Raw genomic sequence first — 13,711 nt, 5'->3', positions numbered from 1 at the left:
AATGAGAAACGCCACGCTTACGTCCAAAAGAAGTGACTTTGCATTTGTTTGTATTTAGGGCCATGAGCCAGGTGTTACACCAGTTAGAGATAACGTTAAGATCGTCTTGAATGATCAGACGGTCGTCGGGGCTGTTTATTGGTCTGTATAACGTTCGGTCATCGGGCAAAGATTTCAATAGTTGATAATATATGTTATTTGGCAGGCCATTTATGTAGATAAAGAAAACAAGCGGGCCTATAGAACACTGCTCTGTGACATGTACGTGTCTTGCTCGGGTAAGACACGTATAGTGACCTTCTCATTGCCGGTCGTCTGCATCCTCTAAAAACGCGAGACGCGCAAACTTTATTTGATCACGCATGGCCACGCGGCGCTACCGAGACCTCGCCCTCCCGTGACGAAGCGTGAAAGGTTGCCTGCGGTCTCCGAAAGGATTCGGGATGTTGGTAGTGGATCGTCGGCACGAGATTGACAGGTCGAACGCACGGCTGTTGTTCGCACTATAGTACGGTATGGTTAAAATTTATTCAAGTCCTGCAGATCGTGAGTCTTCACGAAGTGGGCCGCTCCCACGTGGGAAACCGGAAGGTCGAGCCTCTCGACCGCATCGTGGGCCTGCTGGACAGCCCAGAGTAGGTCAGCCAGAAGAGGGCTGCGGAGAACCGCCTCGCATCTGTCCCAGCTGTTATCGATGATAGAGCGTGACCGGGCACACCGCCAGAGCATATGGTCTAACGTGGCTATTTCTCCACAATCGCGGCAAGTACCATCGGTCTAAGTATCCGGATATATTTTATGTAAGAGCGACGGATTGGGATACCTATTTGCTCGTAGTAGATAGAGCAGTATACCTTAAGTTCTTTCTGTTTCCTTTGCGAGGCTCCTGCACACTCATCTGAAGACACGTAGACCGCGATCCAGGAAATGCATAAAATGAAGCTCTTTCTTGCCTTTTGTGAAATTGTGTCGTAAGGGAAGGATAACATCGCGTTCAGTTAGACAGTCAAGACAATAAGAAAAGATTACGTGCCACTGGTGGGAACCGAAGTCACAGTCTCTACACGAGAGGTGCCGTAGAGCGCCGCACGCACAACGTGGAGTCTGTCGGCTCGATATTCGCTGGCGGGAAGTTATACTTTTTATTTCACTTCCTCTCGCTTCGATAAGATTATGAACCCTAGATAAGATTTCGGGACCCTAGACGCCACGCTGGCGCCTAGGAAGAAGGTCTAGCACTGAGGCACAAAACAATACACGGAACAGCAGCAACAACAGAACTGGCTTTCTTGCAAGCTTATACGTCAAAGGTGCTGCACGCTTTACAGGAAAAGAGCACAACAAACGGATGTAGAGATGGAAGGTTGCGCTGAAGCGATTACACGCACGCACGCACGCACGCACGCACGCATGCCTATTATCTATAATAAGCTAACGCATGCATTATTATCTCCTCAGCTAGTTCTGGCTTCAATGAAATATTTGGAGTCGCTGTTTGCGTAAGTCGTACTGATTTTGTAGCCACTAGCAAGCGTAGCCGGACCAGCCCATGTCGACGCAGCGGCCAGCATTTACATTACAGTGGCGTGTGTACACCACATGGATGTATAACTTTTTAAATAGTTTTTGGGACGACAGATAAGGCAATCAAAGATTCAAATTGCTTGACCGCACAATGCAGGCGTAAAGAAATGTTTAGCCATAACGAAACAGTGGTAAGAGGAAGAGCCCTTGAAGCTGTTGCAATTACAAGACCCACGTCTATAGCTGTTCGATGTAACAAGCACGTCGCTGTCACGCGTCTTCTCACGTTTCAGTAATTTGGATGTGTATATTAGGATATGTATTTTGGTTTATTTTACTTAACTTGTCTGACTTATTGTTTCTTTTCCCTTAAGTGCGCGTTGCCTGTTTATGTCTTAGCAACATTTAATTGTTTGCGCGTATTAGTGCCGATTGAAGCATCGGTGGGGAAGGATAGGGGGAAGTAGAGCGAGCCTGGCGCTACAACTGGCATCTTTACTGCTACAACAGTTATACGGACGGACGAGGCGCACTCACGCCGCCGCCGCGCAGTGCTGTCCCGCTATCGATGGCGTATGCGCAATTCGCGCGCGGAGGGTTATAGAGTGTGTCTAGTTACGCAGTCGCAAGAAGCAAACACTTCTAACCTGATCCCCCCGGCTAAACGGAATCTACGATTAGTTAAGGAGCGCTACTTGAGAAAACATGGTCATACAAACTATCTGATGATGAGGATATACGCATCAGCCAACCATTCATGCTTGCGCGACCGGTGTTTTCCCAGGCGCGCTGCTCAAGTGCGCAGCATCAGCATATCTGTAAAACAGTACGCTGGCAAGCAGGCTGCAGTAAAACGGTTTCAAAAAAATGGCCCACCGTCCTGCGTGTCTCCCGGCAGGCATACTTCGGCGATGGTCTCCTTGGCGCCGGCCACCACCTGGTTGAAGAGGCGCTGCAACGTCGCGTCGAAGCACTGCGCCGTGTGCTCGTCCACGCAGTCCACCACACGCTTCAGCTTCCTGCGTCGGCAACGGCAGGGCGAGCAATGCATTCGGGATTATGCCGAGTCATTGCGAAGATCGTGTTTCGAAAAAAAAAATGACACCGGATGCAGTCGGTGCTCGTCAGAACGTTTGGGTCGTTAAATTTAATACTGCGGCTTGTTCACCGTGGCGTCTCACACTGACCTCAATATAGCCTCGAGAACGCAATCAATCAATCAATCAATCAATCAATCAATCAATCAATCAATCAATCAATCAATCAATCAATCAATCAATCAATCAATCAATCAATCAATCAATCAATCAATCAATCAATCAATCAATCAATCAATCAATCAATCAATTTGCTGCACGGAATTACACGCAACCGCAGACGTTGCATAGTCAGCGCTTTGGGTCACTAAAAAATTAAATTATGGGGTCTTACGTGCCAAAAACACGATATCATTATGACGCACGCTGTAGTGGGAAACTATTATGACGCACGTCGTACTCGGACAACTTCGGTTTCTTTAACGTGCACCTAAATCTAAGTACACGGGCGTTTTCGCATACCGCCCCAATCGAAACGTGGCTGCCATGGCCTGGATTTGATACTGCGACTTCACGCTTAGCAGCCCAACACCACAGCCACTAAGCAACCACGGCAGGTGCTTTGGGCTACTCCAATCAAGGATAAGAAAGCGTTGGCGAACGTAAAGCGCGCGCGCGAGCGACTGAGCCTATATATAAGGCTGCTCGACAATGTCCACGTCCAGGTAACCGCAGTTAATTTGCACGCAAGGGTTCGACTGAGCGTAAGCAATGACAGGTGAAAACATGCAAAGCTTTGGGTGTCTCTACGAGCGTTTTTTTCTTCCTGCCTTTTATTTTTCATCCAGTCGTTATCGCGGCCTCGCAATCAACTGCGCTCTGGCCGAGCGGGAACAGTTCGATTTCGGAAGTGAAGTTTGCTCTGGAAACAGCGTCCTCGCTCAGCATCAGTGTATGTTTTAAACAGTGCCTGTTTTATAGGAGCGTGAATCGACCAACCGCCGGTGTGCTCGCGATTTTCGAACTCGCGAAGCCCCTGGGTCGCGGCAGTGTTCGGATGGTCTGCATTCCTCACGGAGGCAATCGAAACGCGTCTGTGGTGTGACCGCAGCTGGCATGCGCTTCCCGTCGACGCTGTTGAGAAAGGACAGTCGAATTTCGGGTGTGCACGAAAATCAGCCCTTTATTTAAGGCAGTGTTACGAATGTCGTCGCTCAGAAAAAGAAATAAAAAGAAATAATCTGATAGGCTCGTATCAGGGATGCAGCCGCAGTGTCGGGGTACGTGAATGTTTTGTGTGTGCTATAGAGATGTGTTGGGCGCTAGGTGTCGCGAGCCTGGCCCTGCGAGATTGATGAGCCGACTGTCCGGGGGGGGGGGGGGGGGGGGGAGGTGAGGGACAGATGGAGACGCCGCACGCTGACCTAGTGGCATTCCTGGATTTCCACGCGCCGAACGTGGGCACGTGCAGATGTTCCAGCGGCTTTCTGCAGCACACGGTTTTCTGCAGCACGAAGGAGAACACCGTCTTCCAGCAACGAAGCATACGCCGCCCCATCGTCGAACCACGCTCCGGAGGGAGAGGCAACCTCCCTCTCCTTCAGGGAACCGACAGGCCAGTGGAGCAAGAGGTCTTTTCTTCGCGCGCCGCTGACGCGCCTGCCCGAAAAGAGGAATCGTCCAAGAGTCGCCGGCGAGCAGCGGACGAGAGCTGCTGCCTCGAGACCGGCGATTGGGAACGAGGGGCCTGGGGCCTTCAGCAGTGAGCTTGTATATCAAAGTTTTAATAAATAATCGATTTCAAACTTCGCCGATGCCCGCGGCCCGGTCATTTCCCCAACACACGGGATACATAAATGGCGTTATCCAAATGCACGCATTAGAAAGCGCACATGCGTAGCTTATGTTGCCGGTAGCGGGGGATCTTACAGTCTAATTTTTCAATAGAGCCCGCTTCCTGCTCGAAGGGAGCCCGTTTGTTTTGGAGAGGGTGATTGGGCACTAGCTCAAAGAAATGCCCCCCCCTCCCCCCCTTGCGCTCGGGACTGCGCTGCGCCTCTCGAGCCTGCTGCACTGATATATGGTTGGGGCTCCTGCGCTTGTCCCAACCAATCTTCTGCCCTTGGACTCTGTATGGAGAGGAAAATGTTTCGCCGTGGTCAAACGGGTCGGATAACCCTCTGTCTCGCTGCCCGAGTCTCTCCACGCCATTTCTGGACCGTGCGTGTCGAATGCGGGAGGACCGTAGCCGAGCAGGCGAGAAATTTCTGCAGCAAACTGCAGCAGTACGAGTTTGATAAATCATAGCTACTGTGTCATAGCGAGATCTTTTAACCACGACCATTCACGCTCGAATAAACAGAGGTACTGCCGAGCTGCGGGTCTCTGAATGTCGCGCGCGAGGCTATTTCGCTCCGATTGCCTCATGCTTTGCGTGAAAACGGCGCCATCCGCGAACGCGACACATGCAAAATCGAGAAAGCTACTTCTACAGCGTTTTTATTTACACAAAGATGAGGTGAGCGGGTAATACGGTTGCAAAAAAAGAAAGAAAAGAAAGAAAACCCGAGGGCACCTAGACACTTCTATGGAGTTGTAAATCCGAAAGCATTAATGTACACTTGGACTCTGCTGAGCGGTACTTCGAGTTGTGAACTCCTCGCGGGCAAGCGAGCGCGTTGAGACGCATGGCGCGTTTTGACCTCGCCTTACCAAGGCGCAGTTAGAACGCGGGCGAGAGCTTGCACGGACGAGAAAGGCGCGGGTAACACAGGCTCTCGAGAGCGAGGGTGACGTGAAGTCGCCGCGATGTCCTCTCCTCTCACGCAACACCTGGCGCGCTATGGCGGCAGCAGGTGTTCTCGCCCGGCGAGCCGCGATCGCCAGTGGAGCCCTGTCAGAGGGAACCACCCAGGAATAAACCGCGCAACAGTTTCTGCAATAATAAAGTTCCTCCTCCTCCTCCTCCTCCTCCTCCTCCTCCTACTCCTCCTCCTCCTCCTTTCGCCGGCTCTGCTGCGTCGAGGCGCGCTCGTGACGTGGCGCCGCAGCCAACGGCAGTGGGAGCTTAGGTGCCGTTTCATTGCTACAAACTCGAGGCTCTTTCTCTCAATGGGTCATTTGAAAACACTTTCGCATGAATATACAATAAACGATAATAGTACGAAATATCCTCGTTAGATGCGGTTTTAGAAAGCGACCCACTACGACCGAATTGAAAGACGCTTCACGTGCAAAGAAAGCTTTTGTCCTACAGTGAACTAAAACTAGCGTGATGATGGCGCTGATGATGATGGCGCTTCTGCTGCTGCGGATGATGATAATGATGATGATGCCATGGAGTCCACGAAGGCTGGTTCACTCTTTTTCTTTTTTTTCAGGGTGTCACTGGCTGCTCATTCGCGATATGTGCAGTCCTCGACCCCATCGTGTCGGAAACGAAAACAAAAAGTGAGGTAAAAGGAAAAGAAGAAAGCGGGCGACCGCCCCGGAGGAAACGCGCAGAAGAAGAAAGCGAAGCCCCGAGCAGTGCTCGGGCATCGGCGATCGGATCGGCCATAGTATACCGGTGGCCCCGAAGGGCCGGAAAGCGATTTATGCAGCGTGGACGGCGGCGAACAACCGGTCACGCGATCGGAGCGCGCGCGGTCGCATTCGGTGGCGCACGCAAATGCAGATCACACGCGGCGGCGGCGGCGGCGGCCATTTGCGGCGGTCAGGATACGGGGACTTGCACCTGCCACACGGAACGGCCGTCGACCTCCCCTCCCCTCCTAGGAACGCGGCAGCGCGAGATCGTCGTGGTCGTCGTTTCCGAAACAGCTCACCCACCTTGAGCGCGCTTTTGCGTCGCGAGGCCTGCGGGGATCGATGCCTGCGGGCCACCACCGCCTATACCGTTATCGGTGTAGTACTATATGCGCACCCCGCGCTGATCGCCGCGTGGTTGCTTTCGCAGTTCGGCTAGGCGCGGTGACCTCGCTTTGCACTCCTCGCCGACTTCCGCTGTGCGCGGGGTAAAAGCGTTCGGACGAAGGCGCGTCTTTTTTGCATCACTTCTCACGGCATGCAACATCGGCTGGTCATGGAGCTTTCTACAAAACTTACTGGAGAGAAGTATGGCTCTGAGATCGGTCTGCTACCATGGGAACCGTGTTCACTACGTGGATTTGTCTAATGTGTTAGACGTTCTTGCAACTTTGTTTAGTGCGTATGTTTTTTCTTAAGTGTCAATTATGTTGTTTTTTTTCTAGGAGCGCGGCAACGGTAGGCTTCTGTGGGCGGGCGTAATCATTGCAAATTGTCTCACTTTTTTTTTACGCAGTGTCGTGCTGAAAGGGAGGAACATTTAAAATAACAAAGCACTTTGAAGCCAGAAAGACAAACTTTGAGCAAGTACATGCGTTACCTGTCATTTGGACGCTGGGCGAATCGTCATACTTTCGGCTCCGTATAGACGCTCGCGCCAGAGTTTCCTCTAGTGTCTTTTGTAGGAAGCTCTATCCGGCTGGCAACTGAAGACGTGTGGTGACGCATTGTGATGGGGCGTAACCGAAGTTGTGGCAACTTCTTTCAAGGATGGGAACTGTTTGTGCAAGCTAGTAGACGGTTCCCTCCGATCTCGATCTCAGCCAACGAGGAAAGTGCTTTTTTTTTCGTATACTGTTTTTGGTTCCTTTATTACCTACGGCGATCGACTGCTTCGCGTGTGGTAGCGAACTGCTTGGCAGCTGTAAGAATTCACTTTGTACAAAATTATTTTGTTTTTCGTGACAACAGTACTCTGCTTTGTCTTCACTTCTGCCATTTACACTCACTGGTTGTTCCCATCGTTGCTCCATGCACACCAATGCATTTAGACATCCTGACCAATGGCAGTTTTGAGCCCTGCATCATAATCGTGTTTGTTTCATCCTTAAACACTATGACGTATAATTTCTTTTTGCTCTAGATCGCCAGCCTAGAGGAAATACACGCTTCTTGACACATATACACCAACTTTTATAAAGATCGTTTCTAGTGTGTTATAAGGGCACTATTATGGATCATATGTTAGCCGCCGTAGGCGATGGTAGGCACCTGCAGACATGGTGCAGCTCCCTCTTGCTGGTTACCAGGGTGATGTCCTCGCCTTTGGCCACGCTCTCCAGGGACCCCAGGCAGCGCTGGTACTGGTCGTTTGTGCACCGCTCGACAGTGGACGCTGTGACACAGAGGCATAGAGACTGATTAGATATGTTAGGGAGATAAGGAAGTGTACATTCGGGATCAAAAGTATGCATAGCAGGAGTTCTGTGAAACAACCAGATTTCCTCGCAGCTATGGCATGTAACTTAAATCGGACATCAGTTCAGACTCGACATTGAGAGCACCCATCTGCAAAAAACTCGTTCGACGTCCACATCTTAATCGACTGAGCTGTGCTGGAGAGACTATAGGACTTGTGCGATTACAGCGCTGAATAACGGGGCGCGATTTGAGCGTTGCCGATTGTTTAGCTAAAGTATCCTGTTGGCCTTTCTCAAATAAACACGGGAAAATGTCGGAATGGTGCCACGGGAAGGGTATCATTTCGAGGAGGCTCTGCGTTGGCTTAGCATAATGGCAGAAGTGTATCTACTATGTTACATCTAACAAAAACAGGATGTTCCGCCGTCTGTGCAGCTCTCTTCAAGGCCACACATCCCTTGTGCAATGATAGGTGCAGTGCATGCGGGCACCGCTAAAGTTGGCTGTTAGTTGAAGAAAGGAATGAAGGGAAACAAGAGGTGAAAGGCAGAGAGATCAACCAGATTAAGCGTCCGGTTAGCTACTCTGCTAGTCTGCACAGGGGAATGGGGTAAGGGCAGAAATGATAAGAAGACAAGAGAAGATTGTAAAAAAGAGAAGAAGAAAGGAAAAGGAACGCATCAGTTCGCACATTCTATAGTTTTTCAATGAGTGCCGTTTCTTTCAAAGAGCACACTAGCGCTTTTAGAGCAGTTCGTGCCGACGTCGGTAGGGACCAGGGTCCAATAATTCTGCCTTCCGTAGGGGGGCGGTTGCCAATCCTGTCGAGCGCGGTGCTGAGGACTTTTCTTTGTGTATCGAAACGACGACAATCACACTGAAGGTACGCTATAGTCTCTTTGCACCCGCAGACTTCACAATCTGGACTTGTGGCCATTCCGATGAGGTAAAGGTACGCGTCGGTGAAAGCTACACCAAGCCATAGCCGGCAGATGAGAGTTACCTCCCATCGTGGTAAGGCATGTGTAATGCGGAGCTTTACATCAGGATGCAGGTAACAGAGGCGCTGCTGTTTAAAATGTGCCGAATTCCATCGCGCACAACGTAGGTTCGCAAGCGAGCGCACGGAGCTTTCCCGCTGCGCCTGCTTGCTCGTTTCCAAGGATGCCGCAATGACCTGGCAACCACTGGAACATGACGTCATGTGCTCTCTCGGGTGCTGTTGCTTGAATAGCTCGCACTGAGCTCACACGTGTCACACGCGACACAAGCGGGGCACCACGATACCCCACGCAGACACATTTAATTATCACAAGGAAAGCGTTGCCGCAGCGTTTACAGGCGAAACGATCCGCTCGAACAATGAGTCGGCACGTGGAGAGTTGAGCAGGCAAATATATATAGACCGTCCGCACGGGTGTAAAATTTGGGACCAGTCAACTTCCGATGGCACTTTCACATTCGGGTCGGTGTTGAAAGGTATAGAAATCACAACCACACGACAGTTTAATATCGCGTAGGGTGCAGTCTCCGACCGCAAAAAGCTTCGCAACTATACGAGAGTCACGAGCAAGTGCATTCTTTTCGTCGGATAAGCTATATACGCAGTTCCGGTGTGCGGTAGGTAGCTTGACGGCTCAAACTCTCTAGCGGGGCAAACACAAAGGGAGCGCGATCGAAACAACCGAACCGCGCCCACGGTCGTCGACGCGGCGCAGCTGACTATACGCTCTCGCGTCGTTGGCGTTGACGCGATTGCGGTAGACAGGGCCCGACCACGCGTGGAGCGTTTTGGCGCAGTCAGGTAAACAAAAGGGAGGATGCAGCGCTAATGGCGGAGGGCCGAGTACGCGAGTCGTTCATCATCGGGTCCCCGGATGGCGGCCGCGGGCCGGACCGTGAACAATGAGCGCTTCGGCGGCAAGCCTATATGCGTTGCGGGGTTAATTCCGGCCGGACAGTGGCGGCGTTTACGGCAGTCGCGAGGCCATCCATTTGTCAGGGGGAAAAGTTTTTCCAGAATCCATTCTTTAGTCGAAAGCGCATAAGAAAGTTGCCTTGCTTCGTCCCTCCCCCCCCTTTTTTTTTTCTAAACAAAGGAGTGAAGACGGTAGAAGCAAATATCGATCGACAGGAGTGAAACTCATCACAATTCATCCTCTACTTTATCCCGTGCGCCATTTTACTTCGGTGTTGAGTAGTAGGAAAGATGCGAGCTCCTATAGGCAGTGTTTACGGCTTTCTTTTTTTTTTTTGAAGTGTTACTCGCTCTCTCTCTTTATGAGAACGCCGTAGAGGTCAACTCCTTAGTAACTTGACCTAGTCGAGCTTCATTACCATACGCCTAATTCTTTAGACACGTGCGTTTTTGCTTTCCGACCACACCGGAATAGAAATGTTGGGATCGGAAATTGAACATTAGGTCTCGTGTTCATCAGTGCAGCGCCATTGTTAGAATCACTACTGTGGGAAGCAGGTAACAGTGTAAGAAGTTTGCTTGAGTTGGCAGTTTATGATATCCATTGGAATGGGATGGCATTGAATTCAATCGAATTGTATGGGTGGATGGATGGATGGATGGATGGATGGATGGATGGATGGATGGATGGATGGATGAAGGGACGGATGCTATTAATGGCCCCCTTTGAACGTAACGCGCTGGTCTCGGCCACCGAAATGGTCTTTGAACCTAGCAGTCACAGTGGTATAACTGTTGGTTTACTCTTTCACGGATCTTCAATAAACAGAAAAATCAAGCGTCCTTCTGACAGGGGGATTGAACCTGTCTCCCACCACAGTAGTCCGCAGCTCTAACTGTTAGGTTACAATCGCTTAAAAAATTATATATATATATATATATATATATATATATATATATATATATATATATATATATATATATATATATATATATATATATATATATATATATATATATATATATATATATATATATATATATATATATGGAATCGCTTGGCGTGTTATAGCAACAAACAAAGAAATTATTTTTAAGCAAGCATGACAACCGTTCTAAGCCTGTTACGACTTATTCAATTTTTTTTTAACTCGGTCACCATATCAAACACATTAATCTACTCGGGAGGTTCAGATTGTGTGCGCTATGCCTATTTCTCTTACCTACGCGACACTCTCGATAAAATTTATTTTCACGCACGGAACGTATACGTTGGCGTACGAATTCTCACTCTCATACGTGTCTTCCATATACTCTGGAGGTCTACGCAGGTATACGATAAGTCCATATCGTACGCCTCCCGCGCATCCAATAGGTGGGAACTCTGATTCCACATGGGTCTGTTTATGCACGCAGGCCACTGTTCATGAATGGCACGCCTGACACAGGCTTATGTCGTTGCCAACGCCAACTACAGCTCTTAGAAGACGACTGGCAGGGGCGTCACGTCACATAGCACGAGCGAGAGTACGTCCAGTCAAGTGTAATATGACCTCCAACACCAGCACCCACGGTCGAAGGTGCTTCAAGACTGTACGGCTGCACAGACACAGGGTAAGTTCCAGACTTGAACCCAGCTTCAATTAGGGGTATTTATCGAACCGCTGTTTCGCATGGCAGAGCCCCCGCGCAGCCCTGGAGCCCCTTCGACCAGGAACAAGGGTGTTGCAAGCCATAGTGCACGAGACTGGAAATGTCCGCAGCCTATCCAGAGATTTATCCAAATTGTTCTTGCGTGGCCTGTGGTGAGGTAGCTACGTTGCCTCATATGCTCTGGGAGTGCGGGTCGCTGGGCCCGACGTTCACCAAGGAAGAGTGGGACGCGCTCCTGCGAAGTCCTGTCTTTGAGGATCAAATCCTGGCCGTCCAGCGCGCCCGCGATCGGGCCGGCAGACTAGATCTGTCAGTCCCGTCGTGGGATTAGCCGGGTGCGCGTTTTATCGCGCTTTGCTGGACCAAATAAAAGTTTATTCACTCACTCACTCACTCATAAACCGTTCTTGTGCCCGTGCGTCAAAAGCAGGAGCGTGCCATGTTTCTCCTGTTCAAGCTTCGTGTTAGATAACGCTACGAAGACGCTGTGCGACATGGCACCGCCTTCGGCATCGGCCCGCATTCCCCAGTGTTTTGCTCGTAACAGACAACGCTCAGTACGCTGTGCGCCGTTACACCGGCCTTCGGGATCACTCCAGGTCGTAACGGAAGGGGGTTGCACCGTTTCTTCGCAAGCGTAAAACAAAGCTGTCGTCATGCCGTCACCACCGCGCTCTCGTCGTCGTCGTCTTGCTTCTGTCGGCACACAGACGCCCGCGTCGCTCTCGCAACAGTTTGTTTTACACGAATGCGTTGGTCCATCCGGTAACTATTTGAAAAAACTCCGAACGATGCTGGATAGAGAGTCATCTGGGAAATGCGTCACGTAATATCAATTCCCACAGTGCGCGGTATCTGCATATCTTTTTCAGTTTTTTCTTCTTTTTTTTTCTTTCTTTATTGTTGCCAGACTGCCGCACGTTACGCCTGCGCCACCGTCGTCTGCTGCGCGCCTCTTGGCAAATCGAAAAATATCGACCCCGAAATGGGATATCCAATACTTCCACATTTGCACTCGCGATGAAAAAATCTTGACTGTAGTAAAAAAAAAAAAAAAGAAGAAGAGAGAAAGAAGAGTACGCGATTTGAGGGAAATAAGAGGGAACACAAGAGCAATGACTATAAACCGTCATGTTTACTCGTAGTTAAAGATCGACGAACATAGACATTTCGGAAACCAAAAAGAAGTATGCAGATTGGTCTCAATATACGAGATCTGTTTCTTTGGCAACAACAAAGTTTGAGTTGTGTTGATTCGGGAGAGAGTCTCGTCTATATTTAGCGAAGCACGCGTATATGCGGCAAAATAAAAAAAAAAAAAAAAGGTCGGGCTATACTACTCAGTGCCTTGGTAAACGTCTTCTGTAGTAAACGTAAATCGTACAAATTGTACATTACAGCCTGTCGGGACAAATATATATATATATATTCCCACACGAAACTCAAATACCATTCCACGTCACAGAAAATTTAAAGAACTTGCTCACACGTATTTCTGGTGGCGGAGAGTATATTGGTATGAAGAAAACAGCGAAATTATAATACAGTAAAAATAATTAGTATGGCATTTACTTAATTAGTAATTCATTTCCTGAACTATTCACGACTGAACACTCCCACCAGAATATCAAGCAGGCTAGTATGGGCTGTGCATCATTGGGTTTGCAGCACTAAATTAGATTTTTCAGGCTTCAAATTCAGCGTATCAAAAAGGAAAGGTAGGGCTTTATGAGGATATATATATATATATATATATATATTGGAGTGACAAATACGGGCGGCAGCAGAAGACGAAGAGGAAGAAGGTTGTTGGTGCTCGCGCTCGCCCCGCTCGGCCGTTGTGTCTTTCTGTGCATTCATATAAAATGCCCAGCGCATCTAACCTTAAACGCGTACTGTCAATATACAGGGTGTTTCAGCGAACACTTTCAAAATTTTTTAAAGGTTGCCTGTGGCACATAGCTCAATTCTAGTTTACGAGCCGGTCTACTCGAAGCAGCGGACAGTACTCGCACAAGAGATTGTAACGCAAAATTGACTAATTGCAAGTATTAACTAATCAACTTTACAGCTAATTATTGTATGATCCATATCGCAATTTACAAATTCCGTTAGTGGACTTCTCAAGGCAGATCCCCTTGGAACGAATTCGCAGGACGACACCAGTTTCGAGATATAAATTCCCGAACTTTGCGGAGAAATGCATTGGCGTTCCAGTTACTTGTGTGCTTCAGCGCATGAAACGACGTTTTGTTAACAAATTAACTGGAACGCTGATGCATTTCTCCGAAAGCACTGCGAGTCTCGGCTCTCCCACACCTCCCCTCTTCCTTTCTCTTCGACCGCTAAC

The 13,711-nt window shown here is 49.3% G+C and overlaps 1 protein-coding gene across 3 annotated transcripts in view; it reads right to left on the bottom strand.

Moving 5' to 3' along the window:
• The window catches only part of LOC126547695 (uncharacterized), a 203,139-nt gene that overhangs the window by 41,491 nt on the left and 147,937 nt on the right, over positions 1-13,711 (bottom strand). For all 3 annotated transcript variants that reach the window (XM_072287156.1, XM_072287157.1, XM_072287158.1), the window contains exons 2-3: positions 7,641-7,764; positions 2,401-2,543 (exon numbers count right to left, since the gene is read on the bottom strand). In XM_072287156.1, coding sequence (XP_072143257.1) covers positions 2,401-2,543; positions 7,641-7,764 — 267 coding nt within the window. The remainder of the gene's footprint in view (positions 1-2,400; positions 2,544-7,640; positions 7,765-13,711) is intronic.

Source organism: Dermacentor andersoni, chromosome 3 (genome assembly GCF_023375885.2).
Source record: "Dermacentor andersoni chromosome 3, qqDerAnde1_hic_scaffold, whole genome shotgun sequence".
Lineage (NCBI taxonomy): Eukaryota > Metazoa > Arthropoda > Arachnida > Ixodida > Ixodidae > Dermacentor > Dermacentor andersoni.
The sequence above is the reverse complement of the archived record's forward strand: the minus strand, read 5'-3'. Positions and strand labels throughout refer to the sequence as shown.